The 20,703-nt window shown below is 37.2% G+C and overlaps 2 protein-coding genes across 2 annotated transcripts; one reads left to right on the forward strand and one right to left on the reverse strand.

Annotated features, from left to right (window-relative positions):
* LOC141599508 (uncharacterized) lies at positions 1–9,005 on the forward strand. The gene is made up of 6 exons (XM_074419539.1): positions 1–1,217; positions 1,405–2,314; positions 2,842–4,202; positions 5,305–5,742; positions 6,062–7,269; positions 8,676–9,005. Exons 2-6 carry the CDS (start codon positions 2,056–2,058, stop codon positions 8,800–8,802), a joined length of 3,393 nt encoding a protein of 1,130 aa, XP_074275640.1. The 5' UTR covers positions 1–1,217; positions 1,405–2,055; the 3' UTR covers positions 8,803–9,005.
* Positions 9,006–9,212: 207 nt separating this feature from the next.
* On the reverse strand, positions 9,213–18,955 carry LOC141599516 (protein PLASTID TRANSCRIPTIONALLY ACTIVE 14). The gene is made up of 13 exons (XM_074419550.1): positions 18,854–18,955; positions 18,624–18,782; positions 18,050–18,187; positions 17,150–17,275; positions 16,906–17,034; positions 15,521–15,610; positions 15,259–15,409; positions 14,469–14,578; positions 13,787–13,858; positions 11,778–11,883; positions 11,470–11,667; positions 10,745–10,787; positions 9,213–9,791 (listed from the first exon to the last, which is right to left on the reverse strand). Exons 1-13 carry the CDS (start codon positions 18,908–18,910, stop codon positions 9,713–9,715), a joined length of 1,458 nt encoding a protein of 485 aa, XP_074275651.1. The 5' UTR covers positions 18,911–18,955; the 3' UTR covers positions 9,213–9,712.
* Positions 18,956–20,703: the final 1,748 nt, after the last annotated feature.

Raw genomic sequence — 20,703 nt, forward strand, 5'->3', positions numbered from 1 at the left:
ATGGAGCTAAGCACAAGCTGACCAACGGCCTCAGGCAAGCTTTTTGGGAAAGAGTAATTTTTTTTACTAGAATTAGAAATATAGGTAAAATTGATCGATAGGCCCTAGGTAGAATTAGAAATATAGGTAAACTTTGGTTGTCGACAGGGTGCAAGAGTACCTGAGTTTTATCGGGAGTTATGACGAGAACATGAGTAATCTGCTCATAGAGCTTAAAATATTATGTTCAAAGAAGCAAGACATAGATGCAAAAGTAACGGAAGGGAAGGAGAGACTGCGACTGATTACAAGAGAAGCTACGAATTGGGTGAAAAGTTTGCATGAGCTGATTGAGAGGGAAGAAATGAAGGAGCTTATGAAAGAAGACCGTGTGGCTGAAATTGCGGTGAAAATGATGGAACCACGCTTTATGAAGAATCTCTTGAAAGAGGATAGGGAGATTTTTGACATTATAGTTCAAGTGGTGAAGAAAAAGTGTGATAGAGAGGTTGGCGATGGGGAAGTTGTTGATGCTGATTATAAGAAAGTTGCCAAAATAGCGAGTCAAGTGATGAAAGATACCGCTGAGGAGGTTATGAAGTTTATAAAAAAGGATGATGGGGCTGTTGCTGCAGTTAAACTGTTAAACGAATTCGATCTTGAGAAGCTCAGGAAAGATAATGACGAGATGGACAAGATTTTGAGTAAAGCCGAGGGTATTAGTAGAAAAGAGATTGAACATAATGATGGCGATGAAGAGGAATTACTACTCATGAAACATGACAAGGATGACGACGTCCAACCAGTTGACACAAGTATCGTCAAAGAGAAAGTTGGGATTTGGCGTAAACATATGGGGAGCATGATGGCCTTCCTGGATGATGAAAATTTTAAGAAGAGCCTACCAGATGGTGCAAATTTAGGGTTGCATGTGATGGATGCTTTGAATAGTAGTTTGGGGTCTGATCAGATTGAAGACAAAGCCAGACCACACAGGTACTGTGGCTGCTGTTTCATTCGTTTCAGAGCTGAAATTATGGCCAAGGCTATCAACTCTTTGATTCAGAGCTGTCCTGTGGGGCCTGTGACTCGGCTTAAAAGAGCATGTGAACTTGAAAACATTTCCAATGACTTCATGGAAGGCTTAGAATCTAGAGAAGAACTTCTGCACAAAGTTTTGACAGCTTTAAAAGCTGATCAAGTTAATGTTGTTGGTGTATTTGGGATGGGTGGCTCAGGTATATTTTCTATTCATTTGTTTTACTTCACATTTACGGTCCTTTGTTTTCCTGTTCCTAATCCCTTGAGTGAATCGAGTATATGACCGAAGTTGCACCTATAGTTCTATATATCTTACCATCAAATTTGCATATAGTTTGAAAACATTGGTTAGCTAAATTTAAATGATTATTGTTATGGGTGCAGGAAAAACAACGTTGGCAAAAGAAGTTGCCTATAAAAGAGGTAGTGAGATGTTTGATAAAACAGTTGTGGTTGAGGTTTCAGAAGCTCCAAATATTAAAGGCATTCAAGATCAAATTGCTGAAGGAATTAACTTGCCGTTGGATGATGTGCACACAATAGCTCAAAGGGCACTCAGACTCTATAATGGACTGAAATCGGAGAAAAAAAAGAAAATACTCATAGTCTTGGACAACATATGGAAGAAAATTAAGTTAGATGAAGTGGGGATTCCTCGCGGAAGTACAAAAGACTTTTGTTGCAAACTCTTGATTACAACAAGAGAAAGGCAAGTATGCAGGGCCATGGATATTCAAAATTCTAATATGTTTGAGGTGGGCATGTTGAACAACAAAGAAGCAACAGATCTTTTTGAAAATCAATCTGGAAAGAAAGTAGATAGTGGAGATTATAAACCTTTGGTAGATAGATTGTTAAGGAAGTGTGGAGGCTTACCTCTTGCAATTGTTGCAGCAGCCAGTGCTTTAAGGGGTAAAGATTTGCCAACGTGGTGTCAATTTGCAGAGGAGTCAGAAAAACCTATCTCAACTCAAGTTAGCACCGAGTACCGGGAGACATACTCAATTCTAGGAACAAGTTACAAGCTTATGGAAAATGAAGAAAAAAAAAATATTTTTCTTCCTTGCTTGTCTTTCCCCTCTTGATTCAGCTGTATCCATCGATGACTTGATGAGATATGGCATTGGGTTGGATTTATTTCAGCGTGTGAACAACGTATTGGAAGCCAAGGAACAAGCAACTGGATGGGCTAACGAACTTGTGTCTTCATCTTTATTACTAAGCGATGAATCGAATGGGCAAGTCAGGATTCATGACGTTGTTCGAGCATCGGCTATTATGTTTGCTGAAAAAGGTTATTTTGCTACCTGATCCCTTTTCATGTTTATAAAATTTAGAAGAATCTCCAACTTGCACATTGTGACATAAGAGTTTGGCGTAGCATGAGAGCGGAAAAAAAAGGCAACTATAACAATTTTTTGAGTTCACATATATATATACATCTTTCCTAAGGAGACAAAGATTTACTATTCTTTAGTTTTATATTATGGTGGAATATAGCAAAATGACTCACTAAAGGTGGTAGTGATTCTTTTTACTATGAAGTAGCGATCATTCAATGCAGTTGAGACGTAATTTTCAATTTGGGTTATCGAGAAATATCCACTCTTTGTATTCTGTTGCTTAGAGAGGCTGTGTTCTCATGTACATTCTAACGCCTCGCCCCGTCAGTTGAGGGAGGCATTCTAACATGGCGGGTAAATTGATGTCTTTTTTTAAAAAAAAAATAATTTTAGAGCTTATCAAAAGGTTAGGCTTTTTACTCATTTGAAATAGAAGATTTTTGATTGATTGTGGATAACGATTTGCTACATCCGACAGGCAAGGATCGTATGACCCTGGTTGAAAGTATTCCTCGTTGGATGTGTGAGGAGACTTTGGCGAAGTTCACAGCCATGTCATTGCTGTCCGGCCATGATTTTTCTTGTCTGAGTGGGGTAAAGGCTCCTTTGCTTGAGATCTTGCTATTGAAAGGTGATGTATCATTAACATCTCTTGCTTCTGATTTCTTTGGAGGAATGACAAATTTGAAGGTTCTAAGTTTGTCAAACATGAACTTTAAGCTGGGATTACCAGAATCAATGGGACAACTGGAGCGTCTCAAAACATTGCATTTACACCATTGTCAGTTGAAAGATATTAAAATAATTGGTAGGCTGGTGAACCTTCTTGTTCTTAGTTTGCGCGAATCGAGTTTAGAAGAGTTAGCTAATGAAGTTGGGGAGTTGTGCAAACTTCGGTTATTGGATATGGGAGGGTGTAAGGGTAGGATTAGCATCCCAGCTAACATCTTATCGCGTCTCTCTCGTTTGGAAGGGCTTTACATGTTCAATAGTTTCAATGATTGGGCATACATGAATACAGAAGCCAACGATGGAGAAGTAGATAACAAGGCACATCTGGCTGAGCTTAATAAGTTGTCCCACTTGACTGTGCTTGAAATGGAGGTACCAAAATCTGAACAAATTCAAATGTTACATGACAGCCAACTCGTCGAACAACTGGGGAAATTCAAAATACATGTTGGCGGTTTTAATAAATGGGGTATGGATACATCACAGTCATTCCTTTGTTCATTGAAGTTGGAAAATATAGATACAAGTCGAAACAACTGTTTAAAAGCTTTACTTAAGAAAATTGATTGTTTGCAAGCAATAGGCTGTGGAAATCTCACTGAAAATATTGTCCCTCAATGGGATGAAGAAGGCTTCCAGGATTTACACTCTTTAGATCTAAAATACTGCGAATATGTCAAATTTATAATCAGCTCAAGCAAGCAGAATGAATTCATGGCCTTTGCGAATTTGAAGTTCTTACGGCTATACGCTATGAAGAACTTAGAGATGATTTGTAATGGGAAAATTCCAGCAGGAATATTCTCTAACATACAACACCTCATTCTAATGAGTTTGCCCAAGTTAATGTATGGGTTACCTCTAACTATCCTTCCACTTAACTTGGCAGAGGTTGATATTTATGATTGTGAATCTTTGAAATTCATTGTTATTGATGATCCATTTGTGTCATCTGAGAAGGTTGTAGTACAAGAAACATATAATGTTGGGTTGCATCTATTAAAATCACTTAAGCTCGACAAGGTCGCAAGTCTGTCAAGCGTATTGGGGGGTGCAGAGACCTTTGATGAAGGTGCGCAAGCAAACCAACCTTTCTTCCATGCCAAGGTCTGTGGGAATACTCTCTTTATGCTTTATACACATTTGTATGTCGTGTAAGTTTCTTAAAATTTGATTTACCCTGGTAAACTAATTATGTTTCAAAACTACAATTGGAGAGAGTGTCCAGTTCACAAGTCCGAGGAGGTTCCATCCCAAAACCAATTGACAATGGGAGGAGTAGCCCCTTGGGTTATAAGCTGGATCACTCTTCTCTATTTCTCCGATGTGGGAGACCTACATGTGATTCTTCACAAATGACATGACCGGAGGTGGCCAATAGTTGAGCGGAGTTGAAGCTTTTGGGCGAACTTTATTAACTGTGAGAGGTAACCTTCTAATTCCACGAATAATAAAATTTCACCCAAAAGCTTCAACTCCGCTCAACCTATTGGCCACATCCCATCATGTCACTACTCATTACCTAGTATGCCCACCATAACATAGGCAACTTAATATTCTACACTTACAAGAGTCTTTGGATGTGTAGCTTATTATCATATAAAAGACTAAGTTGGATCCAAGGGCAAGGAAGGGGTGCTTTCTAGGATATGGAGATGGAGTTAAGGGGTTCAAGATTTGGTCTCCGTCACGAGGGTCGTGTTATTATTAGCAAGGATGTTACCTTTGATGAAAAATCTATGTTTATTTCTAAAGGAGTGTCCGAGGGTGTTGAAAAGGATAATAGTCTCAAATGGTTTGATACATTGATGTGAATCAGAATTTAGTTTGGTGGTAAAGGAAGGAAAGCAAAGCGACTAAGTGAGGTTGAAGACGAGAATTTTGTTGGCTGTAGTTTGCAAAGTGAAGTTCATCTAGGCCTTTATACTACGGAGTATGTCAGTTTTTAAATCAGGGGTGCATATATGTTTGTTAGTTTAATTGCGTTAGTTTAATTATGTTAGTTAACTAATTAAATCCCAAATCCCTTTTAATTAATAGCTTTAACACTGTTCCTGTATCCTTGTGGGTTCAACATTTCACTTGAGTTGGTGCATGAAATGTGACATCTTGTTAGTTAGCTAGGTGGTAGTGTTACCGTGTTTTTGCACTTGTTAATATGCATAAGCTCATAGCAGTGTCGAACATCTAATCTTTTAATATGTGACAGATCATATTTCCATTGCTTGAGACATTGCGGTTGACCTCTAATAATAAAACCACTACGCTCTGGAGTAAAGCATGCCATGTCTCTGGCTTTCAGAACCTGAAACTTGTGGATATTTGTTTTTGTGCGGAATTGGAGAGCCTCGGCTCCCCATCTATATTTGCTACACTTGTGCAACTTGAAGAATTGTCAGTAAGACATTGTAAAAAGTTACAACAAGTCATAACGAAAGAGACACAAGTGGACGAAGTTCGTGAACATGCCATCACATTTTCCCTATTGAAACAGCTTTCCATGGGTGGTTTATCCAATCTTGAAAGGTTCTATGGAGGAACTTATAAACTTGAGTTCCCTCTTTTGAAATCGTTGACCTTTTCGGATTTTCATAGTATGATGGCTTTTGACGGATCAGAAAACTCCACAGCATTATTCTCTGACCAGGTAATTGTTTGTCAACAAAACGTTATCTTTGGTGCGCAGTGGGTAAACCCACCGAGTATACGGGTAGCCTGGAAACCATGTATATCAACTATCAAGTTAGCCACCCGAGAGTGGCAGGCTCAAAGTCTAAAAGTCTCAAAGGCATAGCCTCAGGCCATAAATACTCCACAAAATCGCTTTTGGGGAGGCTTGAACCTTAAACCCTGGAGATTTACCCAAGTTTTAGCCACTAAACTCCACCCTTGCGGGTGGCGGCTGGCAGCATTGTTTTTGTTATTACATGTAGCTTAATAAAACATTGTTGTTAATCAATTTGCAGATTGAATTTCCGTGCTTAGAGGAACTGAATGTGCAGAATGTTTCAAACCAAGTTGTGAGCTTGTGGAATTGGTGTACATCAGATGTGCAGGGAAAAAGTGGAAGTGAAATCATCTCTATAAACCCCGTTCCAAAATTGCAAAAGTTAACACTTGGTCAGACCCGTGGATTGGCTTCCATTCCACCCTTTATCTCCCATAATTTGACTCATCTCCTAGTGGTGCAATTCTGTGATATCAAAATTCTGTTCTCGACTGTAACGACAAGTAGTGAGGTTCTATGGACATATTCCCAGCTTGTGAAATTGGAAGACCTGTCTATTGATGGTTGCGATTCCTTGGAAGAATTGTTTGAAAATGAAGACGACGATGGAGCTATAAGTTTATGTGGGCGGCTGTCAAGCCTAATGTTGAGTAATGTGCCCAAACTGAATATGATACCACTGCATCTACTGACAAATCTTCGCTCCCTATGTTTAAGTGATTTAAGTTGGACTTACACATTCACAGCTGATCTATTTATTAGAGGTCGGGAACAACTGCAGCTACTTCAAAGTCTTGAGATTATCGGTTGTCAAAACATGAAAGTAGTACTCATGGATGAACTGGTAGGGGATGGAGCAGACAGAGTTTATGTGTTCCCACACCTTAAAAACTTGATTTTGGAGGAGTTGGGTATAACCAATTTTGCCTCAAAACCTAACACCGCGTTACACTTTCCATCACTCGAAAAGGTTCAACTAATGCGCTGTAATAAAATGCGGTCATTTTGTTCAGGACCCTTTATAGCTCCAAAACTAGAAAAGTTGCAGATATTGTATTGCCGCAAAGTAAAGTATTTTCTGTCAGAAAAAATGAAAGATTTTCAAGAGTTGCCGTCTTTGGAGAGTGTGAACATTGAATCCTGCCCAATGCTGTTGTCAATTTTATCTGTCCCTTTGTCAGCACCCAGATTAAGTGAGGTGAATCTAAAGGGTTGCCGCAAAATGAAGTGGTTTGCACTCGGAAATCCAAAACATGATGATATTTTGGAATTGCCGTTTTTGGAGGCCGTTTTTATTGATAGCTGCTCTAGCATGAAGTCCTTCTCACCTGGAGGAATAAAAGCACCCGAACTAAGTGAATTGCAAATTGACGAAAGTGATTATTCAAAGCGTGCAAATGAGGAGCTGGAACACTTGTTAGGGAACCTCTACCTGTGCCCCACAAGGTATCTACTCTATATTTTTTCATGTTTTTTTTTTTTTTTAACATTCGGGTCTATTTTTTTCCGATAGCATGGAAGGGGGATGGAGTCGAGGGGCAGGAAGAAAGGGGTAATGGAGCAATGGTGTTTACCTTTTAAGATAGGTACTCCCTCCGATTCACTATGATCTTCCACATTACCTTTTGGGGAGTTTTTAAGAGGAAGGAGATTTGTGGTGGAAAATGGAGGACAATGAAAATAAGAGAGAGAATGTGGGGTCACAAGTCATAAAAACCACAAATAATAGACTAATAAGGAAAGTGGAAGAACTTAGTGAATTTGCCATTTTCGAAATTGTGGAACATCTTAGTGAATAGGAGGGAGTACAATATTAGTTTGTCGAAGGGATTTAGTTTTTTACCCCAATCCAAGTTAATAACAAAAAGGAAAATTTCCACTTTGGTTCCCTGAGGTTTGGGCTAATTCCACTTTGGTGTCCGAGGTTTAGATAATTCCATTTTGGTGACCTGAGATTTTGTTTTATTTCCACTTTGGTGACCTAAGTTTTGAATAAAATTTCATTTTGGTGACCCAAAACATGTAATAGTCATCTTTTTTATCTTAATTAATTACATTCGAAGTGAAATAAAGTGCAAAATAGGATATTAAATTAAATACAAAATAGAATAATCAACATAATATTGCAAAAAAATGCTTGATTTATTATGCTCAAAATATATTTATTATACTATAAAATACTAAAAATGTTATGTATATCCATTATCAAAGTGAGAAGTAGTCCAAACCTCAGGGCACCAATGTGAAATTATGCAAACCTCATGACACTAAAGTGGAATTAGGCCAAACCTGAGGGCACCAAGTGGAAATAATCCTAACAAAAATCAAAGAAAATATCCTCATCCCTTTCTCGTTAAATTACTTGATTCAAAGAAAGAGTGAAGAGATATTGACTGTACTTAAAAGGGAAGGAATGAATAAAGTACCCTTTTAATTTTTAACGATTAAGCTTGGCGCTTGAAATGAAAACGAACAGAAGAGGGACTCGTCAAATACTCGGTAGGATATTGAAAACCAGTAGAATGATGTACTGTGTAGTTCGATAAAAACAGTTTTGGGAGTTTTTTTTTTTTGTGTCAAATGAGGCGCCAGGCCAGTACGATATAGGGGGAGGGGGATCCGAATCCGTGACCTATTGTCACGATACGGCGATACCTATTGTTTTTTTTTTTCCCTGGAGACTTGGTAATGATTGAATGCAAAAGTCATTTTTAAAAAGAGTCCGATAAGTGGCTATTTTAATTAATAAATAACGGCTTTGTAATAGGATATCGTAGGATTATCTTACGGAAGAGCCGGTTTGTTTTCTTTAATCTATGTTCATGGAAAACGATTTTTAATGCTTCAAACAGAGATGAAGATGAATACATGGACGATGAAGATGAATACACGGAAGATGAAGACATGGACGATGAATTATGGAATGAAAGTAATGAAGGATCAGAAGAAGAACAAATAGAGGAGATCATGCGGGCTTAGATCAAACATGGACAGTGATTACATGGATATCTGGACTCATTGACATATGAATTCGCGGGGAGCTTTGTAAAATTTGCAAAATATTGCGTACCCTTTTCTTGCGGACGAATATTGTTATTTTTTGGGGGAGAATTATTAATTGTATGTACAACGCGTTCCTGTTATTAAGTGAAAGCGCCCTAATCTGCCTGAGCTTTCCGCCATTTGAAGGATTTCAGAACACAAATCAGTCACTAGTAAACTGAGCAGCTGTTCTTGCTCTCGGTTCCTCAGAAATGTCACCATTATAAGCTCGTTCCAAAAAACAAATAGAGAAACTGATTCAGCCTACAAATTACAGATCTCTCTGCATGAAATTATTTTGAGATACCCGGGTTTATCAAGTCTCTTCCAAGTCTAAACCTATAATGTTGTTAAGCACATGTATCAAGAATCATATAATCCACAACAAAAAAAAGGATTCATCTCTTCATCCAGCATTGGAAGGGGAATTTACATGTGCACGACTTTAGTCGTAGCTTCCTAACATCTAGCATTAACAATAATACGGAGTACCTATTAACTAAATACGGCTATGTTAACATAAACGGCTGAAACTATTATAGAGCTTTCATACATGTTCTTTTCCCTGGGAGTTTTACCTTATCTTGCCCCCGCATACTACCTGCATTTTTATATTTGCCCTTGCGCATGGACAGTCATCTTTCCGAAGTCACACCCAAGTGTACACCAGTTGATAGTTCGTTTATCCTGTTAGGATCGTCTTTTGGAGAATATTTTGACCGTATGTTCCATCCCGGAGAAACGCTTTCAAGCTATTGCATGATAACATTAGATAAACGTTTAAAGATCATGTTTGATCCTCTCTCCACGCTGGTGGCCACCAGCGGGTGGATCCTTGTAACAGACCTTAGAATAATATTTTATCTTGATATATATCCAATGCATCAATAACTTTCTGTAAGAACAACTTTCTGTGAAGCCGGTACCTGTGATTATTAACAATTAACAAAGCAACAATATGTTAATAATTAGAGTTGTAAAATAACTCTACATGATGGAGTACCCCAAAAATGGCAAAGAAAATATTTACTCTTTTTTATGTGTACTTTTTTTTGGGTGGAATGTAAGTACATATTAAGATCAAAATCATTTTATGTGTACTTATAAATACGCTTTTTTATATGTTATTCCTTTTACAATTTGTGGCAAGTACTATCAACTCTACAAAATATAAATTCTAGAGGAGTTTAACGCGTTTGCTTGAAAGGATTTAGTGATGCATCTATGAGAGCTGTGTTAGTTACTCTGTTTAGTTTTCACTTTTCAGGTTAAGAGGATTTGCGCGAGTGTCGCTACTTTTTGTAACATAAAGTCACATATCTAAGGCTGGCTTAAATTACATGATTAGGCCTTAGGGAAGCTTTGTGAATTGTAATGAATCCAATGCAGTTTGATAGTTTGGCCATTTCAAGGAATAGGAGAAGTGGTTTGGGTGTAATATCTTCAAATATAAACAGAATTTACAGTGTAAACATAGTAAACTATTTCCATACTATCATGAGTAGTGACAGAACAAGGCGGGCGGAGGCTAAACAATGAAAAAATTGAAATTTTAGTCAAAATTTTGGAATTTTTTCTTATTTATCCTTTACTCAATTGAATTAGTAGTTTGTCCCCCTCCAAATTTTTCGCTCCCCTAACTTCAAATCTTAGTTCCGCCACTGATCATGAATATCAACTTAAAAATTGTACCTACTTGATTTCGTGGATCAAATACTGGTAACAAATATCATTGTACAGTGACCAAAAGGTGAGTTTTTCAAAATCACTGGGAATGACAAAAGAATTATGTGAAATATACTTGTAAGGTGATTAAAAAGTTGTTCCAGGGATGAGTTGCATGAAGCTAAAAGCAATAATAGATAGTGAACAAACATACTTGATAGCAGCTTCGAGTGTTCTCCGAGCATCTGGTGTTGAAGCTGTTGAACAAAATAAAATAAATGAATATTTTTTTTTTTTTGGGTGTTGACCAGGTTAATTGGAATATTTGAAACTTTAGGTCCTTGCCAATAACAACAATAAAAACATTACCCCATTTCCTGAAGGGCTCCGCAAATAGCAGGATAAGGAGGGGTCAGAAGGACACGAGTCAAACAACTTTACCCAATGCCAACCACCAACCAACGTTACGAGGTTGTTCGGGATGGCCCGTAATGAAAATTGTGTCAAAAATAGTATCGAATGACTGTTACTTCACAACAACAAAAACAAAAATTACCAATTTAGTGAGCCATTTTGTTTATTCCATCATAATCCAAAACCAAAGAATATTGAGTCGTTGGCTCCATGGAAATAATGGGATAAATCTTTAGGTCCTTAACTGAACAAAAATTTCATAACTATGGTCCTTGTTTAGACCTTCCCTTGAGACAAACTCTGACTAATAAGGCTAATACTTCGCCAATACATGACCTATTCAACTTACATGAGTAACATGACCCACACATAACACGAACATGCCACTGTGCGATTTTCAACCGCGACCGGAATAGATTACACAAAAAAACTTCTAGGCTCTCAGAAAAAATTATAAGATGGGAGAATTTTTTTTTTTTTTTTAAATTTGTGAGGATATTAGATATGATCGGAACAGCACATCACCTAGAATCCGTTCATCCTGCTTAGATGTTGTGGGATATCTGAAAAGAATTTCTTGGCATTGTTGTTGTAACTCCTTTGCTGCCTTTCTCTCCTCACTAGGAATTGGAGGAACATCTCTATCAGACCAAGTAGGCAATGTTCTAGCCGCTGCAATTACTGCTCCATCAACAAAATTACCCCCATCTACAGCTATTTCACCTGCACGAAGAGGGAAGCAACCAATTTAACAAATGTAGAAAAATGGGAAGTATTATTACAGATTTATAGTTCCATTAAAACAAACACAAAAAATGAGGGCAGTATCTTACTATTGTGATAATATTCTGTTGGAAGGCCAGTTATGTTGAACACAGACAAAAATGTCTCCAGATGAATCCTTGAATCTCCGGTGAAGGAGATCACATCCCAAGGGTTCTGAGGACAAAAATACAGAAAACTGTGAAAGATGATACAACAACAACAACAACAACAACAACATTACCCCAGTGCCTCAATGGCTCCCGCAAATTGTGAAAGATGATAATGAAAAAGAGAGATATTTTGCTTCATAAATGCACACATTATTTTTGCTCTCCATGAACCACACAAAGAGTCTCCAAGCTATGTTATTTTGACACTTCACTTTAGCTGTGTATTGCGTGTCACTACTCCGACCTTTCAACAAGACATGACATTCGACACTTCATTTTGGTCAAAAAAAAAAAATGAAACTTTTCGCATAATCATTGTGTTCAAGACTTGACATCATGTCACATCCAACACTTGCAGCCAGTCAAACTGTTTCCACATACTACAAAACAACATCGGTTTAGCAAGTGATAGTTGCATATAAGCCTTCAAGTGATAGTTGCATATAAGGTTTAGCAAGCTTTAGATTCTAAACCAAAAAAAAAAAAAAAAAAAAAAAACAGAAAAAAAGAGTTCAATTTGATGGATTAAAATTTCAGATTGTTTAATTAGATACAGATTTAACACGATTCTCTTAGATAGTTCAACCAAAGTTGCCCACTGGTGGACACCATGACTGCTAGTATGCAGTTTTTAACTTTTAAGGGCACAAACAGCTTCCTAAACGAGTGGATCCCTTGGGACACGGTTGAACACACATAAGAACATGTCCTGAGAGCGCTCGATGTCTTTCTATTACCACTTATACAACTCTAACTGACAAGTTCAACACTTGTCCAAAAGGATCGGAGCATATACTAAAGATTTATCTTGAGAAAAAAGGGGGTAGGAGTTAAGAGACACGGCAGTAAAAGATGTAAATTCTTAATTTGCGCAATTCCTATGAAGTGGCTAAGATCATAGCATGAAACTCTAAGTTCCTTTATATAAACTATATAATTTTTGTCACGTGCATAGTTGTCAGCAACAACAACAAAGCCCTGGACTGTTTCAAACAAAGATATTCAAGTTAGCATACATTTTGCGACTACTGCAATAAAATGTTAGCATCATTTTGGGACTACTGCAGTAAGGCTTTGTTGTTGTAATTGACCATCCAAATACTCCAAAACAATGTTTACAACAACATCAAAGCCATAATTACAAATTAATTTGGGGCCGGTTGACACGAATCATCCTTTGAAACCGTTTTTGAACGATTGAGGACCTAAAAATAAAATGAGATAAGGGTGAAAAGGGAAGGTCACCTGCTAATGAAGACGATATAAACTTATAGGTATAAAATTTAAAAACTCGTTTTTCTTTTATAAAAACTTGCATACAAAATACAAATTATTAGATTTTTTAAAACAAGTGAAAATGAAAGGTTAATTATAATAGTAATCAATAAGTGGAAATATAGTGTAAAAAAAGTCTATCAACTTTAGAAAGTGGGCATTCCTATAAAGCATGATGATATAAGAGTTTTAAGTAAAAAGGTCTGGGGAAAAAAAGACGAAATCTAAAGTTCGAACTCTATTGCAGAATTTATTTTCTTTTCTGTCCTTAACTTATGATAGGTTGGACAGAAAATGATCTAATTGTGTCTCCTAGTATGAATCGACTGACATTGTCACGTCTTGACAAATATTTTCTAAGAAATGATCATGTAAAGAAGGACTTCAGTTATTTATACTTCCAACAGTTACAATCAGGCCAAGTGGGAAAATAAATCATAGAAAACAGCAACAATAATGGAAAACCGAAGTAAGAAAGGAGAAACTGAATTTCACTAAGTGAAAAAAGAAAACATACCGAAATTGATAGCTGATGTAACAAACAACTTATGGTATAATTCCTATGGTATTTGACAAATAAAGAAAACAAAGATTCAGAGTTCAGACACAATGATATTGATCCCAGAAATTACCACATGTGAGGAAAATCCATATCGCTGCATAAGCATTTTATTCTGCTGTCCATCCATGTAGTTCACAGTCATCTGAGGGTATGGAAAACATAAGTACAATCACAAAAAGCATTTTTTGTGGGGAATTTGCATGCGCAAAGTAAATATGGCATAGCTATGTACAACTTTACTCATAGTAATGATAGAAACATAGAAACTATTCCATTAGTGAAAACTTATTTGAACATTGTAGAATACTGATTACAAAAAACTACAATGACTCCTTTTCAATTTTTTGATGACCGAACTTTTTATCATTCTATATCAAGAGAGAGAAAAGTCAAAAATAGCCTTAAACCGTGAAATGTCCAATCGGGAGTTTTATAAAGGGAGGGGAAGAAGTGTGAATATTTAACCAAAACTAGAAGCACAATCAGAAATTTATTTGTTTCTCCGTGGCTGATTGCCTTCCTTCGTCTAAAAATACATTTGTAATTACCATCAAGGGAATAAGCTTAAAGTGTGATCCTCTATCTATAAATATGCCAAACATTATCATCTGGTTTAATTTGATAAGAGTGAGTAAAAAAATACACAATTTTTCCAATAGTCCGGTTAATCTATCAGCAGCGTGCTACCATTCAAACAACCACCAGCAACATCTGCTTTATGCAACTCTACAAGAATTATACAAAGACTTTACCTCCTCCCCTTTATTAATCTTTTGCCCAGGATTAATCATAACTTCAAGCATCCTATCTTTAAAACGCCAGTGGAAGAAACAATTCGGTTGAAAAGAATGATTTAACATGTCTGCACAATATAAGCACACAACATCTCAAATTAAAAGCAAGATAACTAACAAAATAAAGTATTCACGGAAGAAAGCGTATTACTTTTTAATTTTTCTATTCTTTCGTATGTCAGCTGATGATTAACATAAACATGAGTCTGAAATCATAACAAAACCTTAGTGACTCGGGTAGCTAACATGAATAAACATGTAAACCGACATTGTGTGATGGGAGATCAATAAGTGAGAATGTGAGATAGACAGGAAAATATGATAGTAAAATGGAGCAAGAATGCAAGATAGGTAACTGTGACAGGAAGAAGGAGAAAAAGAACCAAAAACCGAGGAAAGCCTTTTGAGTGAGAGCTGTAAGGATATCTAAACCGGAGATATAAGTGTGAAGGAAATTTTGATTAAAAAATAATGCAAAGCATTGGGGAAGATAACAAAAAAGAAATTCAAATGAATAAAAGTTAAACAAGTAAGCAAACCAAGATCAGGCTGGTCAATCAAAGTTGAAACTGAGATTAATATCATGCCTTTACACTAAGGCAATGATGATAATATGTATAGCCTCTTGGATAACATAACGGCTTAAAACTTGACTCGACCACAAAGCATGTATTCTTGGAATTCTTCAAGAGGCTAGACAATTTTTTGAGCTAATAGGAATAGCAGTTAAAAGAGGTCTTAAACTCACCAGCATAAGGAACCAACATGTTTGCGTCCTGAACTAACGCACCAATCCTTATCTGCTTATTTATGCATCGCGTTTGTGCGATACCAACAGCCCACATAAATCTTTCAGGCTCACGTGCCAAACGCTTTATTTTCAGCGGCGCAGCAGAGTGCTGAAGAAGATTAACTTATTAGGAAAGAAAACGAATGCATAAATAACATGTAGCGGTAAGCAAGTAATAAAAATTACCATAAAAGTTTTGGAAGGGAGAAAGACAAAGTACCCAGTTCTTTTCCCAGAATTCTAGAGCACGGTGTTGTTGTTCTCTCATCAATAATTCCAGACTTTCATCCTGCAACTCCAGTAGATCTTCCTGTGACAAATAAAAGGCATATAAGATTACTGGTTATTACAGCAAAACCATGTGCATTAGCAAGTTTAATCGTTCAGTCGGGATCCCAACTTAAAGTAGCACATCTTTCGCAGTATATGAGCAAGACGGAGACAAGAAGACACAGAAACATCCACTTTCTCAAAAGAGGGGGCATCTATTGATATGGCTATGTTGCTTTCTCCACACACTGCTAATAACAATCCCCATCATCCGGATTCCAAACACAATGGCCTAGAAAAAATTTCGTATGATTTTTATTCCAAAAACAATTACTATCATGAACTGTTGTTGCATTAATTGTGCCACTACTTTAACAATAGGATGCGACTCATTAAGTACACCTGCATCTTCGCAAAGATACTCCCATTGTGACTGATATACCATTTTTGTATTAGTACTCACAAAGTCGCAATAATATGGGAATATAGGGTTTCCTATCATGAACTGATTGATACTGAAAATACCTAATACCCATCCCTTACACCAACAAACTATTTTACATAGGTTAACTAACGATAGTAATCCTACTGTACAGAATGCTGCTGGGAAATTCGCAAAGCAATAATAGAAATTATAGAATAAATGGCTAATGCGGAATTGTGGACATCTGTTTGAAGCAATCACACACATAGCTCAGATATTGAAAACTATTGCAAAAAGCCGGACTAAAACCTGATTAAGTTAATTGCTGACATCTGTCTGCAGCAATCAAGTGTTTTAATGGTCAATGATGGAAAGTTGACTTTTTCGCCAGGTAATGGGTTTGGGAGAGTTGGACATGAAAAAATGTTCTAAAAGGAAGGAGTTTGCAAGAAATTAATTAAAAAATAGTGATTCGCAAACGCGTGCTTTAATAGGTAAGTAATGTTTGACAACTGATCTTATTATGAAAACAAAGGGAGTAATTGTTTTCAAATTGTACAAAAATATGGATATAAGTCTGTCCATTGTGAGAGTTGTGGAAGCAGATGAATGTGAACAAGTCTAACTGAAAAGCGCTTGTGGCACTTACAAAATACTCGATCCCATTCATATTATCCCCATTTGACTTCCAACGGTCAATCAATGTCAACACTGACGGACTGACCACTGATTTCTCAAAAATATACATGGATGTACAATGTCAAAATATAGTCCCCAACTTTGATCATCTACCGGAGTAGATGATTGCAAATTGTACTGCAAATAAAAAAGATTTAGCTAAAATCACAGAATTCCGAATGTAAATGGAGTTGCACAAATAAAGGACATTTGTCTTAAGTTCATAATCAAACCTCTGTTGCCAGAAGCAAGCTAGTGCACTCATCAATGCTTGGCAAGAAGTCACCATATAACTGCCAGAAGTTGTCCTCCTGATCGAAAGCATATAATAGTAGGCATGCAAACCTCAAGTCCCAATCTGTCTGTCAGAAAAAAAAAAACAAATAGTCATGACAAGTAGCAGTGTACGCGAAGGGTCACATAAAAGCCTAGTCAAATTATAGGATACCAATAAGCTTGGCTATCAACCAAAAATACCTCTGGATTAGTTGAATTTATGATATCGAATATGGGATGGCCAATAGGTACAATATCTGGAAAGAACATCCATGGAAGCTTTTTACTTATTGTTAACATAAGCTCCAGTGGTACCTCCATGATCATCTGTGAATTGTCAAACACCAAGTGCAGACTGTTTATATCAAGAAATATGTGTTGGACAAATGCATGATTCCTTGATTTCGAAATATCATCACTTCATTCTAAAACTCTATTAATTTCAAGTAGCTGGTTAAGAGCCTCTTTTCAGAAAATGACAGTTAAGTTCTTAATTTTATGTTCAAAGCAGCCTCCGAATCAAACTCGGCCAATTTACAATTGTAGCATTGGTGCTGTTACTATCCTAAACTTTGAGATCAAAAGCACGATATTTTCCAAAGACCCAAACCCAGAGATAAAATATAACTCAGCATAAGTACATTGGAAGTTTTGAAATTCACCATTAAACATCTGATATATTTTTCTCCAATAAGCCACGGAGTGACTGAACATCACTTAGACAGCAAACACAAAAAACTACAAGTTGAAACGTAAAGCTAAATTGCAATTACAAGTCTTTTAGTCATGTCCTCATAATGATACAAGATCTTGGAAAAATTCAGAACCAAAATTGGGAATGGTTCACTCAATAGGATACAAAAACTGCTGTTTTCGAACAAACAACACAAGTCTAAACCTTAAACATCCATTGGTTGCATTTTAGGGAAATACTAATGCATTGTTTCGAGCTAAACCATTGATTTTAATGACGGTTTCCCTTAAATCCTATTCCCCCCTCCCCAAAATACCTCCATCCAAACAAAGGGGTAGTGAAAGCTGAAAAACATGAGAAAACCTGCACAAGCAGCATAAACGCAGGGGAATTAGAAAACATCTTACACGAGCACGACGAAGGGGCTCAACATCTTTGGAAGCAAAAACTCCAAAGCCATTAGGGCCTTCTCTGAATTCAACACCATAAGCTCTAAAACTTCGAGCATATCCTATCTTGTAAAAATCCGGGTCTGCTAGCTCCATCTACATAATCCCACAAATTCCAACCAGTGAAACAATACTCCCTTCGTCACAATCATGTGTTCACATATGATTAAAATACCCATCACATAGAATCAAAAAAACGTAAACAAATGATTTGGACGGAGAGAATATAATCCATATAATCCAATTGACATGCCCATTTATATTTCTACATTAACTTTGATTGCCCAACTTAACCGTCTTCATAACAGATTTCTTAATACTTGATGCAAAATTAAAGACTCCCTCCGTGCCAATCATTTGTTTATCTTTCGTTAGAATTTTGCTCACCGGTAATTAAAAAAGGTATCGACGTCCCAGGTTCGAATCCTCCCACCCCGATATTGCACTGCCTTTGTGGCTCATTCGACTATTTGACACCAAAAAAAAAAAAAAAAAAAAAAAAGTAAACAAATGATTGAGGCGGAGGGAGTACCTGGGAAGGAGTATCGGAAATGTGGGAAGATTGACGAAGCGGAGAAGAAGCGGTATTCGCAACAGCTTTGGTGGGTGTAACAATAGTATCAACATTGCAACCAAATGTTGAATTAAACGACTTTCTTGTTGATGGGAAGCCATTGATGAAACTGTGAACCTGCAAATTTGAATTATAATTAATGAACTGTAACAAAAACAAATTCATCGTGCATGAAAGAGGAAGAATACCTGAGTATTTGGAGGGAAACAATGAAGAGGATGGTGGAAAGGAGTGCACGAAGCCATGGCAGTGTTAACTGTGATAAACCGAGGTACCAAACATTATCCGCATTTTAAAACACCTGCCAAACGGATCGGTCGGATCGGGTACGGGTCGGATTAATTGGGTCGGATCAGCTCGGGTGCATCGCAATTTTCAGTTAATTCGGGTCGGGCATGTTTATTTCGGGATTCAAGTCTGTTTTAATATATTAGTCGGGTTGTTTTTGAGTCATTTCAATTCTTTTTTTTTTTAGAGAAAAGAACAATTCATTAATATAACGACATACGGCACTCACAAAGAATAATTATAATCAAAAACAAATCTAATGGAAACCAAAGAAAAATAATTTTCTTATAAACTAGGGATCTCAAAACAGTATCTTACAATTCGGCTCGTCCTATTATCGCTATCTTCCTCTAACTTTTGAGGGGATCCTTCGTTTGATTTATGAGATAAAATTTACCTCCGACTGGTTCCAAAGATCGTTGACAAATCACTTTTACCCTTTATGAGAGGACAATCCAGACGCTAGAAGATATGCTGAGAGCATGTGTCCTAGAATTTAATGACAGTTGGGAGAAACAACTACCCTTGATAGAGTTCTCCTACAACAACAGTCACCATGCGAGTTTGGGTTGTGCACCTTTTGAAGCACTCTACGGAAGAAAGTGTCGAAGTCCAGTATGCTGGGATGATGCCAGCGATCATCTGACATTAGGACCTCAGACTATTCAAGACCAGATTGAGCAGATTAAGATCATCCGAGAAAGGCTACAAGCAGCGCAAGATCGACAGAAAGCCTACGCCAATGAACACCGAAGACCGATCGAGTTTGCCGTGGGAGATCATGTTTTCCTAAAGGTATCACCAATGAAAGGAGTAAGACGATTTGGCCTAAAAGGGAAGCTCGGCCCAAAGTACATCGGACCATATGAAATCTTGGAGAAAGTTGGCAAAGTGGCCTATCGATTAGCGCTACCACCAAACCTATCAAAGGTGCATAACGTGTTCCACGTGTCCCAACTACAGAAGTATAGAAGCGATCCATCACATGTCATTACACCTGACGTAGTCGCTATCGAACCCAACCTCCTTTACTCTGAAAGACCGGTGGAAATTCTGGCCCGAGAGACCAAGACACTCAGAAGGAAGTCGGTACCTTTGGTCAAAGTTCGATGGCTAAGTCAAAACCTCGACCATGCTACTTGGGAGACCGAAGAGTCCATGCGCGAAAGATACCCCGAACTTTTTGATTAGGTAGTTTGCACCTCTTTAGTTATCGTGAATTTCGAGGACGAAATTCTTTTAAGGGGGATGTACTGTAACACCCCGTGTTTTTTTAATCGCATATTTACATAATTAATTACGATATTATAATCTTAGAAGAGAAAATTGAAATTTCTTTCAATACCTTTTTAGCCTTCGAAACAATCATTATATAAGTTACGACATTTCATTCGCGCGTAACTTTAATCCATCTTCGTATTTTGGCCCCTATTTGCTCATCCGGACTCCGATTGAGGTGAAACAAAAGCCTAAATTTATTATTTTTCCGAGCCCGACACCATAGTAATATTTTCATTAGCCATTAACAACTTTAAAATCTCAAACCTGCTCGGTTGTGCAAAGAGCCTTCATAAAATCATGGTGTTTATAATCAATTATATGATGACCTTGAAAACAAACAAAGGTTTTGTTTTTACCTCCCATATTTAAGAAATGGCAGCAGCTTGTGACTCTTTCTTCCACCCCAATACATCCATTCTTATGAGGAGTCTAATCCTTCATGAGCTTTTGTTTCTTTCTCCACCCTTGT

The sequence above is a fragment of the Silene latifolia genome, chromosome 1, assembly GCF_048544455.1.
Source record: "Silene latifolia isolate original U9 population chromosome 1, ASM4854445v1, whole genome shotgun sequence".
Lineage (NCBI taxonomy): Eukaryota > Viridiplantae > Streptophyta > Magnoliopsida > Caryophyllales > Caryophyllaceae > Silene > Silene latifolia.

Excerpts from the sequence above, each read along its gene's own strand:
- LOC141599508 (XM_074419539.1), top strand. The coding sequence starts at position 2,056 with ATGAAGAAAAAAAAAATATTTTTCTTCCTTGCTTGTCTTTCCCCTCTT. Across the intron at positions 2,315-2,841 it reads TATTATGTTTGCTGAAAAAG|GCAAGGATCGTATGACCCTG; the intron begins GTTATTTTGCTA and ends TACATCCGACAG. Across the intron at positions 4,203-5,304 it reads AACCTTTCTTCCATGCCAAG|ATCATATTTCCATTGCTTGA; the intron begins GTCTGTGGGAAT and ends AATATGTGACAG.
- LOC141599516 (XM_074419550.1), bottom strand. The coding sequence starts at position 18,910 with ATGGCTTCGTGCACTCCTTTCCACCATCCTCTTCATTGTTTCCCTCCA. Across the intron at positions 17,035-17,149 it reads TAAATTCAACTAATCCAGAG|ACAGATTGGGACTTGAGGTT; the intron begins GTATTTTTGGTT and ends TTTTTCTGACAG. Across the intron at positions 11,884-13,786 it reads ATGGATTTTCCTCACATGTG|AACCCTTGGGATGTGATCTC; the intron begins GTAATTTCTGGG and ends TTTTGTCCTCAG.